Source organism: Labeo rohita, chromosome 13, assembly GCF_022985175.1.
Source record: "Labeo rohita strain BAU-BD-2019 chromosome 13, IGBB_LRoh.1.0, whole genome shotgun sequence".
In the NCBI taxonomy this organism is placed as follows: Eukaryota; Metazoa; Chordata; class Actinopteri; order Cypriniformes; family Cyprinidae; genus Labeo; species Labeo rohita.
In genome coordinates this window covers 8,067,839-8,085,638 of record NC_066881.1, presented here as the reverse complement: position 1 = coordinate 8,085,638, position 17,800 = coordinate 8,067,839, and the positions used below count along the sequence as shown (strand labels likewise).

The following is a 17,800-nucleotide window of genomic DNA, read 5'->3' as shown; positions in this document are numbered from 1 at the left end:
ACCATTTTAGCAACGCAATAATACTTACTTATCTCGGGCACACGTATACTAATTTTGTACTGACTTTGTGCAGTTGTTCATTTGTTGACACCAATGATTTTGTTTTCCCTTTTTGCCTATCGCTTTTATAAAACAATATATATGAACAATATCACACGGCTTACTTGTTCTATATCAGCATGGCTGTGATGGCCGTATATATACGCACATGTAGGCTGCATTCTCAGTATCATTAATGTCAGCAGAATTATTCAGGACCTCAACAATGGAGTTAATCTAGCTATTGGTGTGAGAGTGTTGTAAACAGCTGTTTTATTGTGTGACACTGACCTCTTTGTTCAGGCTGAATGAGTTATGTGAGTGTGAGAGTCATCACAAAGCTTTGTGCATTATATGGGCTGTCAGTTCATGATATAACAGACATAACAATGAGAATGTTTTGTTCTTGTGAAAATAAAGTGTGCATAAATGTATTAAAAGAGAAGTCCACTTCCAGAACAAAAATGTACAGATAATACTTACCCCTTTGTCATCCAAAATGCTGAAATGTTTTCCTCAAAAAACACAATTTCTTTACAACTGAAGAAAGAAAGACATGAACATCTTGAATGACATAGGGGTGAGTAAATTAACCGTAAATTTTTGTTCTGGAAGTGGACTTTAAATGTGCACCTGCAGTATAGTGTACTTCACAAAAGGGGACCCTGGGTATTAAGACTTGTCTGGTTTAATATAACGCATATGATGTCTCTTACTGATATATGTAGTAGAAAATCCACAAAAGATTTATGTTTTTTAAAAGATATGTATAAAACAATGTGGATTTTGGACTATGGAGGACACCATTATTTCAATAATGTGAAATGGTTGCAATCAGTCTTACTATTTTTACCCCAACGCAACTTGGAAAATAAAATACTGATATGATGACCACAGCTACTGAAAGCGCTTACAGGTGGCGATGGATATAAGCGTAGGCTTATGTCAAATGCTGTACCATCGATTTTCCCCACAAAGAGTCTAAATGCCCCAGATACTGAGTGAAATCTGCACTGAGAAACTCCTTCAGTGGCTGCGGCGTCATGACAAGTGTCGGCATGTTCACATACTGCCAGGATGGCATCTAGCGTTTCTTGTCTCTGCCATTTGTAAGCTCTTTCAGTAGTAGTGGTCGACTAAAAGCCTCAAAGGCATCTGGGCTAAAGTGGAGAGAACAAAGATGCTAGTCTTAGGAAGTTTTATTAGTCCACAGGCATCTTCCCATTCTTTTTTCCTCTTCTTATCGCTTTCTTTGCCCTCCAACTGAAAACTGCGACCAAGACCTGCACAATGTGGCATCGTATTTCATTTTCAGAGTTGTACTGCGGTAAAAACATCAACAAGTAGCACCAGTAGCTCACCGAGTGCAACCATTTGACATCAGTCCAAAATATATATAAAACCAAGTGGATTTTTTAAAAATAGAATGGGTTTTCTACTGCATATTTCAGTATGATACATTATTTATGTTATATTAAGCCATTCAAGTCTTAATACCCGGGGATTCCTTTAAATCTTAAAAGTATTTTTTAAAAATAAGTATTAAATTCTTTGGTTGATTTGTACCCTTCTGAGAGTTTATTTACAGGTGAAGCAACGTCATGGATCAAGGTTGAATCACTATTAAAATTTTTGACCTTTTAAATTGAATAAATGATAATATCACAGTGTTTCAATATCACTTCAGTATCTTCTTAAACTTTCAGTAATGATTTTTTACAACAATTCAGAAGTTTTTCACTGTAAAAACAACAGCTTTACTTCATTATTTCAACACTGAGGGTCAGTCACATGCCAGCTGGGAACACTTTACTTACAAAAGAATGGAAAATTTCACTAAAAGGAATACATATGGGAAGGTCAAAGACAAAAGGAAGCTCATGGTATGTTGCGAAAAAGGAGGTCATGGGCCCAGTCCACTTTGACATCAGTTCTAAGCCGTTGACCTTTGTGCCATGTGGGCTCATACACACCTGGTCCTGGAGTTCCCTGTCAGAAACACAATTCAAACTTCAAAATCATGTACTTTCTTCCCATTTATAATGATAAATACACTGGTTGTGATGTTTTTTGGCCTTAAAAGGATAGTGCACCCAAAAATGAAAATTCTGTCATTAATTATTCACCCTCATGTTGTTCTAAACCTGTAATGTTTTGTGTCATGGTACTCTCGTGAATGAACGTCAACTGACACATAAGAGAAGAAATTGTTGAATAAAGTCACTACTTTTGTTTTCTTTGCACACAAAGAGTATTCTGATATCATATGGACTATTTTAGCAACGTCTTTACTACCTTTCTGGGCCTTGAACATGGTAGTCGTGTTGCTATGTCTATGCAGGGTCAGAAAAATATCTTAATTTTTGTTCAGAAGTTGAACAAAGGTCTTACAGGTTTTGAACAACAATAATAATTAATAACAGAATTGTCATTTTTGGTTGAACTATCCCTTTAAAACTGATTTTCCTGTTGGAAAACAGGCACAGAAATGGGCCTTACCGAGTGTACGCTGTACAGCCGTGGAACAGTTGACCTAAAGCAGGAAGTGACTGCAATGCCTCTGCTTGGCCTTGGGTTGTAATGTCCAGGAGCTGGTCCCTCCCTCTAAATCCGTCAGTGAAGGTCAATGCAACAAAAAATAAATTACAGTTTTATTTAATTAACCAGTTGATGGAATAGTTCAGACAAAGACAGGGTTGCCAGGCTTTCACAACAAAACCCACTCAATTGCTACTCAAAACTAGTCCAAAACTAACCCAGTCGCATTCTGGGGGGGTAAAATACATGTTTTTCGGTGGTTTCCCCTAATTAAATTCACATTACAGGGGCTAAATATAAATATTGGGGTCACTTCAATCACAGAGATTTAAAAAACAACCTGCAGCAACAGTGTTACAGTAGCCCAATTCCAGGGCAAAACCGCAGACTTGGCAACACTGCCCAAAAAGTTTCATGTGAACTACTTTTATGATCCTTTCATGGAGTTTTTTTTTTTCCTTTTTATGGACCATATCAGTTTAAATTGCCATTCATTTCCATTGTATGGAACAGAGCAGCTTGGACATTCTGTTAAACTTTTCCTTGGCCACGTACAAGGCTTTTAAGAGCATCCCGTAAATTATCATTCCACGTGTGTACGGGACACATTTGGAACCACAGCAACATTTTGGCGTCTTGCGGAATTGGAGAAGAATTTAAAGGAGAAGTTCACTTCCAGAACAACGATTTACAGATAATGTCCTCACCCCCCTTGTCATCCAAGATGTTCATGTCTTTCTTTCTTCAGTCGTAAAGAAATTATGGTTTTTGAGGAAAATATTTCAGGATTTTTCTCCATATAATGGACTAATATAGTGCCCCGAGTTTGAACTTCCAAAATGCAGTTTAAATGTGGCTTCAAATGATCCCAAATGTGGTTGTAAACGATCCCAGCTGAGGACGAAGGGTCTTATCTAGCGAAACGATTGGTTAGTTTTTTTCTTGCATTTCACATACAGACGAAGACACATTTCTGATGTGTTTTGAAATAAGTCATTAACAACTAATTGTTCAGTTTAGTTCCATACACACTGCGTAGATTTTCTGTAAATGCACTTGTCACCTGTATATTTCTGGAGTTAATGCGGTTGTCGAATGCAGTTGTCACTTCTGTATTTTAGTGAATTATGTGTGTACAGAACACGATTAAGAAGTAAAAGGTGAACTGACAACCGAATTTAGCTGCAGTGCGTACGTGGTCCTTTTGTGTTCCACTAGGCTGAACTATTTCCTTAAGATCAGAAGATTCAAAATCAAATCCAATTCATCAACATGAGCTTTTAATGTATAAACACCAATACAGGCCTATTTACACGCTATCAAAAGCATAGTTGGGAAGACGTTTGTGCTACAAAACTGTCTGATATCATTATTCGCTATTTGATTCCACCAGTGATCCAACTGGCCTGTGCTTTGGTTTCTCTCTGTATGTGAGTATGTGTAGCGGCTTGAACTGTGCCAGAGGTGTTAATGCTGACCGCAGGGAGCTTGCTTCCATCTGCCTGCTTGCACATGAGGTCAACTTCCGATGGTTTTAGAGGCATCATGCCATTGCACTCTTCTTCTATGAGACACCAGCCAGCTCGACATTCTCCTGGATAAGAGCGGATAGCTGTGCCATACTCCACATGTCTGTAAAGGCACTGAGCTATTATTTCATTAAGGGTCTAAGTCCTGTCCAGAAAAGCCAGATTCAACACCCTCCACCACCAGTTACACTCAATACTCAACAAAGAAAAATATGATACCAGTAATTAAAAAAAAAAATGTTTCAAATGGCTTCATGTTGAATCTATGAAATGATCTAGGAATTAAACATCACAAATAAGGTCTTCATAGTATCTCAGTGTTTCTCCTAGACATCGGTGATGTAAAATAGAGAACGCAGAAGTATATCATGCTTACACTTTTCTCCTGACAAAATAGCACAGAAATCTAAAATATTTTCTCTTGAGATTCATAAAAAAGATCTCAAACTGTGCCCAAATTTGCCAGGATAGCAGAGATCTTATATGACAAAACATTTCTCATCAAATTATCTGAGCTGTGCTATCCACATTTATTCTATAGTGTGCTTACTTTGTGCCAACAACTGTCTCACAAGTGCTATTTTTAAATCTCCTAAGAAATACTATCAGAGGGTTCTGACATTAGCAAACACCCTGATAGTACAGTCCAGCAGCATTGGGATGTTTCACTATTTGTGTCACTCTGCTTGTCTGTTTTTGTATGTTCCAGACCGATTCTCATTCGCATTACTGGTGAGAATTTTTCAGCAAATCATTCTGTTGCATTGCTACACCAGTAGGTGGCAACAAGTAGGGGTGTGTGATATACAGTAAAAAGACAAGAATGGGTATGTTTTGGTTTTAGAACAACTTTGATAAAAGGTTTTGATCCACTTCAAATGTTGAATACATTTATATGTATATGTGTATATGTATATTGTCTGTGATAATATCGTTTTAATGAAGCTTCTGTGTTTCCTCTTCTACTTTGTTGATACTGATTTCATTTGTTTGGTAACAGCCTAAATGTATTATTATTTAAATTTACTGATTAAATGTAAGAATTTGAATCAAAAGATTACATGAACTTTTAGAAAAAAAATGCTTCAAGGTAAAAATGGCCATAAATGCCCAGTTTAAACTTATTGGAAAAGAATCATTTCTATCACTGCTGTGAACTGACCACACAGAATATGAAGAATATCAAAAACTTTAGGAGTCAGCTGTCTACGGTAGTCCTTAAGATACCAGCACAATAACACACTCAGCAAAATTTTGTCTAATTATTATTGATAAAATCCCAGAAAATATCAAGATACAATTTTTTTTTTTTGTCAGTTTTGTCAGTTATAAGTCATTTAATCATTCACTCAACCAATTCATTTAAATGCAAGGATTCATTCAGGAAAAAAACAGGTTACTATTTATGAGTAAGTCAGTGAATTGTTCAATTAACCAGTTGTTCAAAAATGCAGACTCATCTATGATTGAAACACATATGAGTGAGTCACTGAATCTTTTACTAATTTGTGCAATAGAATTGATTCATTCAAAAACTTGTATAAAATGGTTAATTATTAGGTGCGTCAGACGATTAAAATTTTTAAAGCGCAAATTACACACACAAAAAAATAATTAAACGCAAATTGCATTGCTGTGAAAATACACCCAAAAGATTATTTAAAGCTATTTTTATGTCAAATGAGAAAGTTACATTGCAGATAGTAGCTTTCAAAATACATATTTTATTTGATTCATGGTTTGAGGGTTGAGTAAATTATGGCATATACAATTTTTTGGGGTGAACTATCCCTTTAAAGTTTTTTTCTCCATATTTTTTAAATGAAGTAATACTTTAAATAAGAAACTAAAACTGCCAGCAGATGGCGGTAAATGTCTTTATGAGTCATCAATTCATTCGATTTATTCAAACAGCTAATTCATTCAGGAATTCAGTATAAATGGTATGAATGGGCCTTTGAATCACTGATTCACTCGATTCGTTCAAAACGCAGATTCAGTCAGAAACTAAACACCGCTGTGTTGCTCGTAGACACACAACAGTTCTGCTGTGGCTGGCTTTAAAGGTAATATTTTTGTTGGCAAAACTGAGCAAAAACAGGCAATATTTTGATAAAAAATATAGCACAATATTAACTGATTATGTACTGAAAAGTTGTAAAAAATCACATTTGCACTCGCTATTCGGGACAATTGTGTGATATTGCTCTCGCTGTTCATGTGACATCCCTTATAATATGATATAAATATTGGATAAAAGCTCATACAAGGTATTTTTTGCTCCAATATCTTTAAGTTTAGGGCATAACTGCATTGACGGAATTGTTACCCTGTATCATTTTTTTTTAGCAGTCAACTGTATAAAATATAAGATGACGTACAAGTCTGGGGGCGGGGCCAGTGCGTTAACAGCGTTACAATATTTTAATCGTATTATTTTTTATAACTAATTAAGTTAATGTGTTAAACTGACAGACCTATTAATTATGCTTTGGCTTCGCTTTGAACTATTTTTATTGGCAGAACAAAAATAGACAAAGTAACTGACTTGTGTCTAAAATGTGAGTTAGGTAAGGAATAACTGACAATGGGGCACTGAGTTATGAGAAAATAATGCAAACCTTTCCATCATGGCTGTTAAAGGGGTCATTGGATGCCCATTTTCCACAAGTTGATATGATTCTTTAGGGTCTTAATGAAAAGTCTATAACATACTTTGGTTAAAAATTCTCAATGGTTGTGTAAAACAACACCCTTTTTACCTTGTCAAAATCAGCTCTGCAAAAATCATCCCAATTTGAGGGATTGTTCCTTTAAATGCAAATGAGCTCTGCTCGCCCCGCCCCTCTCTAATTTTTTGTGGAGTGACGTGCCGCTCTGAGAGATTGTTTACTTTAGCCGCATTTAGCGTGTTTAGCTGCGAAACTTGCTAACTAGCACATTATTAGGAAAGGTGATTGCAGAGATTCATAAACAGAACCCTTATACTCACTTCTGCTGTAAGTGAAGCTGGATCACAAATGATTTGCGTGAACATAGACGCATTTATGTAGATCGGGAGCCGCATTCCCTCTACAAACAAACGTAATCCACTGCATCTTCAGCGGCTCAGATGTTGGGAGTAAATGATGACCACTATGTTCATTATTACATCTAGCAACACAACACCTCAATCGCTCAATCGGAGATATTCTTGTCTAACTTACATCCCTGCTCCGGCATCGAAACAATGGAGGTCGGACTGTTACAGCTGATCTGAGGTAAGACGCTCATGTCAATCAACTATCGTGGGAGCGGCCTCATTCGTCAGGTTATTGTCCTTAAAATGCTCTTGCGATTAGAATTGTGTATTTCTTACACAAGGTGATTTTTGGCCAATTGCTGAAATGCTAATTGCTGAAAATCAGACTCAGTCTGTAGATTTTGGCAGAAAATTGCATAGTGTTTTAAAGGACCAGACTTTTCAGACAAACAGATGATCTTTTAGTTTTAGACTGTGATTCCATTCAGTGGGAGGATATCAAACGTTTGATATTTTGAGCTGAAAGGCACATTTCTGCATGAGTTTATTGTGTTCTGAACTAGATGAAAGTCTAGTAGTGTGTGATCCTCAAGTCGTGTTGTGTTTGATGACCAGTATAACCATTTACAAAGTTAGAAAATGCAGTGTTTTAATATCTGTTCAGAAGAAGTCTAGTGTGTATTCCAGGCTTAAGCTATAAAAGATCAGCCAGTGACTAATCGAATTTGACTGTTTGCTGTTGGTCTGTCATCTTAAGAATAAGCTTGAGGTTTCTTAGCTACTTAACCTTTGACAAAACACTTGTCTTACATGAAACGACACCGTCTTACAACCACACAAAGCCCTAATGTTCACCCTAATGAGACCCAGAGGATGATTTAGCATCCACACTGTTCCGTCAACACCAGACAGCTGCCAGCACAGCTCGAATAACCAGCCAACACGCCACTGAAGCCATGGTGCGTGAGGTGCAACACTGACGCACAGCACTGAAACTCACTCATAGGAATGTAGATGCTTTAGAAAACATTTTGGGGTAAAACAGGCAAAGCATCTAATACACACACAATAGGTTAAGTTGAGATTTTTATGTTGAAACCGGACACTTACCGGGAGAAAGCTGACCCTCTGCACCGCAGATCGGAACATCATGTGTCTGCAATAAGAGACCAGTGTCATAGGAGAAGACAATAAAATGGTGCAGACAGCCGAGAAAAGAAGAAAGAGTCAACAGACACAGTAGGCCTCAATTTTTACTAGTCCAGTCAGGCTGATGCTTCAGATTTGTAGTTGCTCTGGTAATATTTTATTAGCCCCACCACAAAAAAGCATTTTATTTATTTAGTTATTTATTTTTTATTTTCTAAAGACATGGGTAGTTGACAGGAAATTTAAAACACTTTAGCAGTGTCCTGCCATACGACCTTTCATAATTCAGAAGGGTGTGAAGTACGTGGGTAACTGTAATTCATACTATTTTGTGGAACTTGTGTACTATTGAAACTGAATACTTCTACTTTCACTCAACTGCATTTCTAAAGAGGTAGTTATACTTTATTCCTTTCAATTGCATTTTGAGCTAACACATTTCACTGGCCATTTTGACGTAATACGTCCTCTTATTTCCTCTTATTTAGTGGGAAAATCTCCACTGTTTTTTTATTTCATCAGCAAATTTCCAAAGCTAAGAAAAAGTGTTAACTTTTTTACTTCAGATCTTTAAGTACAAGTTCAATTAAATTGAGTAAAGTTGTGTGTTTTGGCTAGATATAGACAGATATTCAATTTATTAATTGTCTACAACAGTTAAAATTATTACTGAAGTTTAGTTTAACCAATGAATTTATAAAACCTTTCATATTTTACTCACAATTTCCAACTGGTAAAATATTTTATTAAAAAAAAAAGCCCACTTTAAGACTGAATAATTTACTTTACATTTCCTGGTATAAAAATCAAACATTTAAAATTCTGGTTGTTAATATCCACTTTTTTCTTCCCATTTGTAAATTTTATTGGTCTGGCTTCCGGTCTCATCTGCATCCAGTTTTTTTTAGCTGTACAAAACAGCTTGGTCTGCTGCTTGATATTGCAAATTGGTCTGTCTTACCATATTATTTTAGTGTATTATCTTAATTATGAACACACTGGTTTGTGGTGCAAACAGTTTTACCATTTACTGCACGTTGTTATCCTTCTTGTTATTTTCCTATAGCGGCTAATGAATTAGAAGTCTCACCCATAGGCATACTTCCATGTTGAAGTAAAAGGTGGATATCCAGGTTTTTCAAGACCGTGAATACTGGTTCTTCAAAGAAAAGAATGCTAAGAGGGTGAATTCTATTTTTTGTCATTGTTATTTTTTATTTATTTATTTATTTTTTGGGGTTATTTTAAACAAGACAGCATAGAATATCTGTACTTTTAAAAATATAAATGTATCACACCATTTAAAATTAACTGAACACATCAACTTTATTTAAAATGTTGAGAAGAAATGGTTTTATAGGATCTAAGATACCTACTTACAAAGGTGTTTTTCCCCACAAAAAAAGTAAAAAAGAATTTGCTATAATAGCTGAAAATTAAGCAGAATTATTCTTACAAATTCAAAATCAAAAATCATTCAAAATCTCATCCATGTTGAAAAAAACTGGAAAGTTCACATTTGTCATGTGTTTAAATCAGCAACTACAGTGTTCAGGTAAAACTTAAAATTCTGACATGTCATTACTTTAAGAATTCTTTAATTAAGATATTTTTTGATAAAATCCAAGAGCTTTCTGTCACGTTCAAGGCCTAGGAAGGTAGTAAGGTCATCATTAAAATAATCAATGTGACATCAGTGGTTCAACGGTAATGTTATAAAGCTATAAGAATACTTTTTGTGCACAAAGAGAACAAAATAATGACTTTATTTGACAATTTCTTCTCTGTTTTAACAATGTCCTTACATCCTTTTGTGCCAGTTGCCTTGCTCTTTGGGTCAGAAATCTCTCAGATTTCATTAGAAATATTTTAATTTGTGTTTTGAAGATGAACAAAGGTCTTACAGGTTTGGAATGTCATGAGTTGGCGTAATTACTGACAGAATGTTAGTTTTTCTGTAAACTATCCCTAAATGTCTGCATAAAGCACATGTATTTGAGCGACAAGTGCAAATGCAATGAACTGTCCTTATTGTTGAGGCCTGTGCTAAAGTATCTAAAAGCTATTCTGTGAACTGCCTGAGATTAGGGAAGAAATCAGAATGAGATGAAAACATCACCGTACTGCAGTGTGTGATGTTCTCTGACTAGGAGTGTGTGAAAGCGTGCTGAGTGTGATGGCTACTCACTTGCAAGGTGATTTGGGGACAGGCTTCTCCGTCACATCATAATGACCGGGTGAGAGGTTAATATCCTGCGTTAAACACACACATACACTACATCAGCCAATTGTTTTGACACACTCATCCACATAATCAGTTTGAGCTCCAGCCGCTGATTATCGGATAAATATTTTGCCTCAGTTTTTAGTGTCAAGTACCAATAAACTTCAGCTTACTGCTGTTTACACTAAACTGATACGTATGTCATGGAATATAAGACAGAAACTGCGTCCTAAATGACGTACTATTTACTATGCACTTATACACTATGTACTTATGCACTATGCACTCAACCATTTAGTGTATGGATTATATAAGGTTTGTTTTGTAAACAGAGTCTGATAGCCCCTCCGCCTTCGCTATGTAATTAAAGCTGCAACTTTAATTAAAGAGTGCATGAAGTGTTCAACATTCCACACATTTTTTCAATTATTTAAGTTATTTAAGAATTTAGAGTGCACTTTTTATTTTTGGTATTTTCAGTGTGAACGCACTACTCACACTATTTATACTACAAACCGTTAGTACACGATTTGGGATGCACCAAGTATGTTGGAGCCACCTTGAGGAACATTTGAATGCTTACTGGGGTCAGAGACGTAACTAAACAACCATTTCTTAATTAAAACGGTCTCACTGTTAACTTGGCAAAATTATAAATTGCCATGTTTTGGGCTGTACTAATCGGTCGGACCAGGAAAAACATTTGGAGTACTAGAGTTTGCCAAAAGTTATAACAAATCAAGGAGAAGAGTGCAAAAAACTGTTTGAGGAGCAAAAGTCATTTGTGGCTGGCCGAACTGAACCAGTATTTCCAGGGCAAGAATCTTGACAACATTTGTGTTTGTTCTTATCATTTCCAGTCAGCTTGGACGTATCTTTACAACTTATTAACTTTAGTAGTCAAAATATTGCACCGTTTCCTGCTCACTAAGTATTTCTCTATATGATTTAGCAGCTTCTACACGGTAATACATTACATCAGTCATGTAAGTACATCAGTAGTACATTAACCATGCAATTCATGCTGTTGTTTACATCCGAGTATCTCCAATGTGACTGTGCATCCGGGCAACTGACCAAATCGTGACTTAAGTGCAAACCCTCTATGTAATGTTTTTCAGTTCCAGTTGTTTAGTGTCAGTGTGCACTAGACTGTCTCTTCGACCACTTCGCCAACTTTGAAAAACTGTTAAGGATGTTCAAATTTTATTGCATTTATTCAGTTCACTGCATTTTGTTCTATGAAATGCGCCTGCATTTCACTCCACTGCACTGCATTCATTCGGCTCACAGCATTTTGTTTTGTGTGAACAACTGACCTATAAACCCTAAATTTATCGCGAACAGACAGACTCGTCAACGGATAATTGAGAGACTGTCAAGAACCATTACATTCTCGTCAAATCGCAGGACAACAACTATGGAAAAGGTAATGTCACCCACAGGTTAAAATAATAATAATAATACTGGCATTAGGGCTGTCAGTCGATTCAAATTTTTAATCTAATTAATTACATGATGTTTCGATTCATTAATCTAATTAATCACAAAATAAATTTGTATAAATACCAACAAAAGATTATTTAAAGCTATTTTTGTGTTAACTGAGAACATATCAAGTAGACATTACAAATCGCAGCTTTAGAAAGAAATATGTTATTTGATTTAACATAAAACTTATTACGCATAATATAAACGTAAAGTATGGAACATTAAAGAAGATCATTTAAGAAACATCTCAGTATTTTTTGTTGAATGTCATTGGTAACCAAAACAGCTTTGTTACCAACAGTCTTCAAAATACCTTCTTTTATGTTCCACAAAAGGAAGGTTTGAAACGACATGAGGGTGAGTAAATGATGACAGAATTAAATTTTTTTGGGTGGACTATCTCTTTAATGTTTTTATTTTTGTAATATTTGTATCTTTTTATTATATTTTCTTTTTTCTTTATTTTTTTCATGAAATGATACTCTAAATAAGAAAACTAAATCTGCCAGCAGGTGGCGGTAAATGTCTTTATTCATTCATTCAGTCAGTCATTCATTCATTTGATTAGTTTGATTAGCTGATTCATTCAGAAATTAAGTAAATGGCTCTCTTTATGAATTGGCTTTTGAATCATTGATTCATACGATTCATTCAAAATGCAAATTCATTCAGAAACTAAAGGTTATTAGTTTCTGATATCATTATAAACGAAATATAAGATGATGTAGAGGTCTGGGGGCAGGGCCAGCACATTAACTGCGTTAAAATATTTTAATCGCATTCTTTTTTTATAACTAATTAATTAAGTTAAAGGAGAAGTCCACTTCCGGAACAACAGTTTACAAATAATTTACTCACACCGTTGTCATCCAAGATGTTCATGCCTTTCTGTCTTCAGTCGTAAAGAAATTATGTTTTTTGAGGAAAACATTTGTAGCTTTCTTCTCCATATAATGGACTGATATGGTGCCCCGATTTTGAACTTCCAAAATGCAGTTTAAATGCGGCTTCAAACGATCACAAATGCAGTTGTAAACGATCCCAGCCGAGAAAGAAGGGTCTTATCTAGCGTAACGATCGGTTTTGAAGTTGAGGGAGAAAATACAATTGGAGTTTTTCGACAAACCCTAACTGTCTTGAGCCAGAATACACAGAGTTCAGGGAGAGAAAGGCAAGACAAGTATATAAATTGTATTTTTTAATGAAAATAACCGATCGTTTTGCTAGATTCCTCATCTGGGATCATTTACAACCACATTTGGGATCGTTTGAAGCCGCATTTAAACTGCATTTTGGAAGTTCAAACTCGGGGCACCATATCAGTCCATTATATGGAGAAAAATGCAGAAATGTTCTCAAAAAACATAATTTCTTTACGACTGACTAAAGAAAGACATGAACATCTTGGATGACAAAGGGGTGAGTACATTATATGTGAATCTTTGTTTTGGAAGTGGACTTCTCCTTTAATGCTTTTTGTTGACTAGCTGACCTTATCTCTGAGGCCCAAAGTGTGGATGTCGGGTCTAGGGCAGCTTTTGAAAGAGTAAGTTGCCTGATGCCGCAGAGCCTCATTGGTTGAATCAGTGAAGTTATATGCCCCGGGCAACAACACGTCCCCTCGACGCACGGTCGACATGAGGGTGTTTCGCTCAGGGCCTTTGAAGCCATACGTCCTAGGTATGGGGTTAAGTCCTGTCTCCTCTATGAAGTCCCGAATGTGGTAACTGCCAGGAATAGGATAATTCTGGTGGTAGAAAGAGGAAGCCTCAAATGATTCACATGTTACACCACTCAGTATGTCCTTGCTTTAGTAACACAGGAGATCCACATTTACATCCAAATGCTTATTAATCTAAATGTGACAAAGCCCAAAGTGTAAATAACGCCTGGACCAAAAACATCATTGTATTGATAGTAGGTTTATAATGAATTTTTCATAGCAAAAATAAGCTGTGGTTATGCAGCGCTACTTATGCAGGCAGTGTGAAAGCTGTAACCTGTTAATATGAGAACCAAAATAAATACAAACTGCTTTCGTGTGTAGTGGAAAACAGGCCTTATTTTTTCGAGACAGAGGCCACTTGTACACCAAAAGTACACTTCATGTTGTGTTTGGCTTAAAAAAAAGGTTTCAGAATAAGTGTTCTTGTTACTTTTAACTTGCTGTATGTTTCATAAAATATTACCTACCTTAATAGTGTTTCTCCACCAACCACTTCTGTCAGTGTACATTTCTTTCTGTTTCACAATAACAAAAAAACATTATTTTTTTTCAGAATACTATGATGAATTAGACTTCAAATAACAACATTATTTGAAATATAAATCAAATTTTTTAAAATTTGTCTTTACTGTCTTCAAACCTTTAGGTGCACATTGATCCAACCCAGATCAAACACACCTGAACAAGTTAATCAAGGTCTTCAGGATTGCTAGAAAATTACTGGAAGGTGTGTTTGACGAGGGCTGGAGCTAAACCCCTGAAACTCTGCAGGACTCAACATCCCGGCACTATAGAGAATTATTGTCTTACACCGCAGTAAATGTGAAAACTTACCCCATCTATACATTTTCCTTTGGGTAAAGTTTTCTCTCTTCCTGTGGTCATACTTCTGTCGTTCCTGTTTGTCTTCTGTAACAGACACCTCAGTGACAAGAAAGCGTTGCTTAGATACTCATACTATTTAACTATTAATCAAGAGTACTAGATACACAAGTTCTGCTATTTATTTGCTCTCTTATTCGTTAGTTACATTTACTGATTTTGTGTGATATTGTCAAAAAAATCTTGATTCATTGAAAACTCATCAATCTGAGCTGCTATCCAGAATTATTTTACTCACACTGTATGTATATGGGCCATTCTACAGAATTGGTTCAAAGTCAGAGTTGGAAACGTTTAGATAAAAATGTATTTTTCCAAAAAAAATTTGTGTGCATGCAAATAGTATAATATCCAAGGTACACATTTCTAGTAATTGTGCAGTTTCTTCTCATACTGTGTTTTTGGAATATTTGTCCTCTCCCCAAATGCGTCACTACCGAAACAATAATATATAATTTAATAAAAAGGGTTATATTGACCTATTAAGATTTTGCTTACATCTTCCTTGTATATATATATATATATATATTATTATTATTATTAAAATGTTTTCAGAGGTAAATCAATAACAATTACAATTTTAACAATATTTCAAGTGTGATTTATGTGATTTGTTTTATTTTGATTCCAGTTTGATTCCAAAAAGTTGATCATACTGATTTCAAAGTTAAGGATTCACTAGTCTGAATATACATTGAACCAAACATGATCATAACATCTTGATAATTCAGTATACTTTATTTTTGACAAAACATCCCATGTTTCAGTAGTGATTGCACATTTTCGGTAGTGACAGTAATGTTTTGGCAGTGACATACTAAACATACTAAAACAATACTAAAACATGAAGTAAAAATGGCTCTCTTTATGAATGGGCCTTTGAATCATTGAATCATTCACATGATTCATTCAAAACACGAATTCATTCAGAAACTAAACACCACTGTGTTGCTCGGAGACACGCAACAATTCTGCTATTGAGCAAAAACATAATATTGTGTTTAAAATAACACAATATTAACTTCTTAATTACTGAACTGATGTAGAAAACCACATTTAAGCTTGTGATAAATTGGGACAAAATCAGCACTCGTGTCATATTGCTCTTGCTGCCCGTGTGATATTGTATGATATGTGATATACAGTAGTCAACATTTGAAATGGATTAAAACCAAAAAAAATACCCGTTCTTGTCTTAGGACAACTTTGCTGAACTTTTTTGATCCACTTCAAACATTGACTACTATATATAAATATGAGACAAAACACATACAGGGGCATTTTTCTGCACCAGTATCTTGAATTTTAGTACATAACTGCATTTACAGAGCTGTTGCCCTGCATCATATTTGTCAAAAGTCAACTATATGAAATATAAGATGATGTACAGGTCTGGGGGCGGGGTCAGCGCATTAACTGTCTTAAAATATTTTAATTTGTTGTATTTTGATTCCAATTTGATTCCAAAAAGTTGATCATACTGATTTCAAAGTTAAGGATTCATTAGTTTGAATATACATTGAACCAAACATGATCATGACATCTTGATAATTCAGTATACTTTATTTTTGACAAAACATCCCATGTTTCAGTAGTGATTGCACATTTTCGGTAGTGACAGTAATGTTTTGGCAGTGACTTTTGGCAGTGACTTTCATACTTTTGAACACATTTACCTCGAAATGATGAGGCCTATCTACTCACCTTGTAGCTATGAGAGAGAGGGACACATAAATATTTCCCGATCATAAATGTGCATACAGTTAAAATCAATCTTAAAATCAATCTTTAGCCAATGGACTAAAACATACGCTTTTTTTTTTTTTTCTGGTAGTGACATGAAAATGCGGGACACATTTTTTTAAGTTTCAAAATTTACAAAGAAAATATAAAATGTATATTTTGAACTTCACTTTAAACAAAACAACAATGGAATAAAATGCAAACATTAATTCAATATCACTTTCATAAGCTGAAATTTAGGGGTTAGGGTTTAGGACAGCCACCTTCCAATTTAAAGTACCCACTAAATGATGGTTTAATATAGATTAATCTTACTGATATTTTAAATATTATTGTGGGTTTCAATAAATAATAAAATGATCTTAGTAAGTATCTTATATTTTAATACTTGAATGCTTTTTATTTATTTATTTGGCAGCAGTTTGGACCAGTTCTGTAGATTGGCCCATATATGTATCTGATTTAATTAGTTCTCCAATAAGCCACCCAAACTTGAAACAGGACCTATTAAATCTAGGTAGCTGAAACAAAATAAAAGAGTGTTATTATTTATATAATTGTCATATGACACACACGTTTGTAAGGGTTTGTCACACTTGAATAACAGCAGAGAAGGCAGCTCTCTCTGGGAGTTTAGGGCAGAATGTTCTGCTCTGTTGCTAAGCAACCAGGAACACATGCTTCTAACAAGCAACTGAAGGGCCCAGTGTTTACTGTTTGTCAAAGCTGTCTCCCGTACCAGTGCACTTCAATACTGACATACCGTGAATAACCAAGCCATGCTTCACAGCTTACTGCCGTTATTGTAATGAGCCCTTTAAAAAAAAAACAAAAATCAGTGTAACATTCTCACACTTGTTCCAGATTGCCCAAAAATCTCCTGTAGTGGTAGTCTAGAAGTGTCTGTATACCTAGTGTTGACTGATGCATGCATGACAACTAGCCCCCGGTAAACATAGTTATACTCAACGGAAAAATGACTTTTACACCAATTGTCATTCAAGAGTACTTTAATGAGCTTTTTGACATGGAGGCCTCGCCCCAATTCTATCCTGTGAATACACAGTCATTTGTCCAGCTGACTCAGAGACGCATTGAATAGTGATTTACAAATCATTTCAACTATTACAATAAATATTGTAAACATCTCAGATAATTAAATTAGTTAGCGGTTTCAAACCACTAAAATCAGCTCTGGGATGCAGAATGCATTAAACACAGGAGTTTTTAATTAGAGGGCTAAAAGACGCTTCGCAAACAAAGAAACTTTTCAGTATGGGTAAATAGTAAATTTTATTGGAAAACAAATATACAACTTGGAATGGACTATCTGAGGCATGACAATGCCATTAAGCGGCTTAAAAAAGAAAAAAGAAAAGAAAAAGAAAAGAAAGAAAAAGAAAACTAGTGTGAATAAGTGAATAAAACATTAAAAAGCATTGTAAGATTCAAACAAG

General features: G+C 35.3%; 1 protein-coding gene across 1 annotated transcript; it reads right to left on the bottom strand.

Moving 5' to 3' along the window:
• Positions 1–1,700: 1,700 nt before the first annotated feature.
• stpg4 (sperm-tail PG-rich repeat containing 4) lies at positions 1,701–14,639 on the bottom strand. Its single transcript, XM_051126719.1, has 7 exons — positions 14,553–14,639; positions 14,186–14,233; positions 13,485–13,739; positions 10,466–10,530; positions 8,239–8,284; positions 2,539–2,643; positions 1,701–2,028 (listed from the first exon to the last, which is right to left on the bottom strand). The coding sequence occupies exons 1-7, from the start codon at positions 14,601–14,603 to the stop codon at positions 1,918–1,920; spliced, it is 681 nt and encodes a 226-aa protein (XP_050982676.1). The 5' UTR covers positions 14,604–14,639; the 3' UTR covers positions 1,701–1,917.
• Between the last annotated feature and the right edge of the window lie 3,161 nt (positions 14,640–17,800).

Bases quoted from the DNA above. Each gene is read 5' to 3' on its own strand.
- stpg4 (XM_051126719.1), bottom strand. From the start codon at position 14,603: ATGACCACAGGAAGAGAGAAAACTTTACCCAAAGGAAAATGTATAGAT. The intron at 10,531-13,484 runs GTCAGCTAGTCA...TGTTTAACGCAG, and splicing joins CTTTGGGCCTCAGAGATAAG to GATATTAACCTCTCACCCGG. The intron at 2,029-2,538 runs GTAAGGCCCATT...TGTTTCTGACAG, and splicing joins GGCTGTACAGCGTACACTCG to GGAACTCCAGGACCAGGTGT.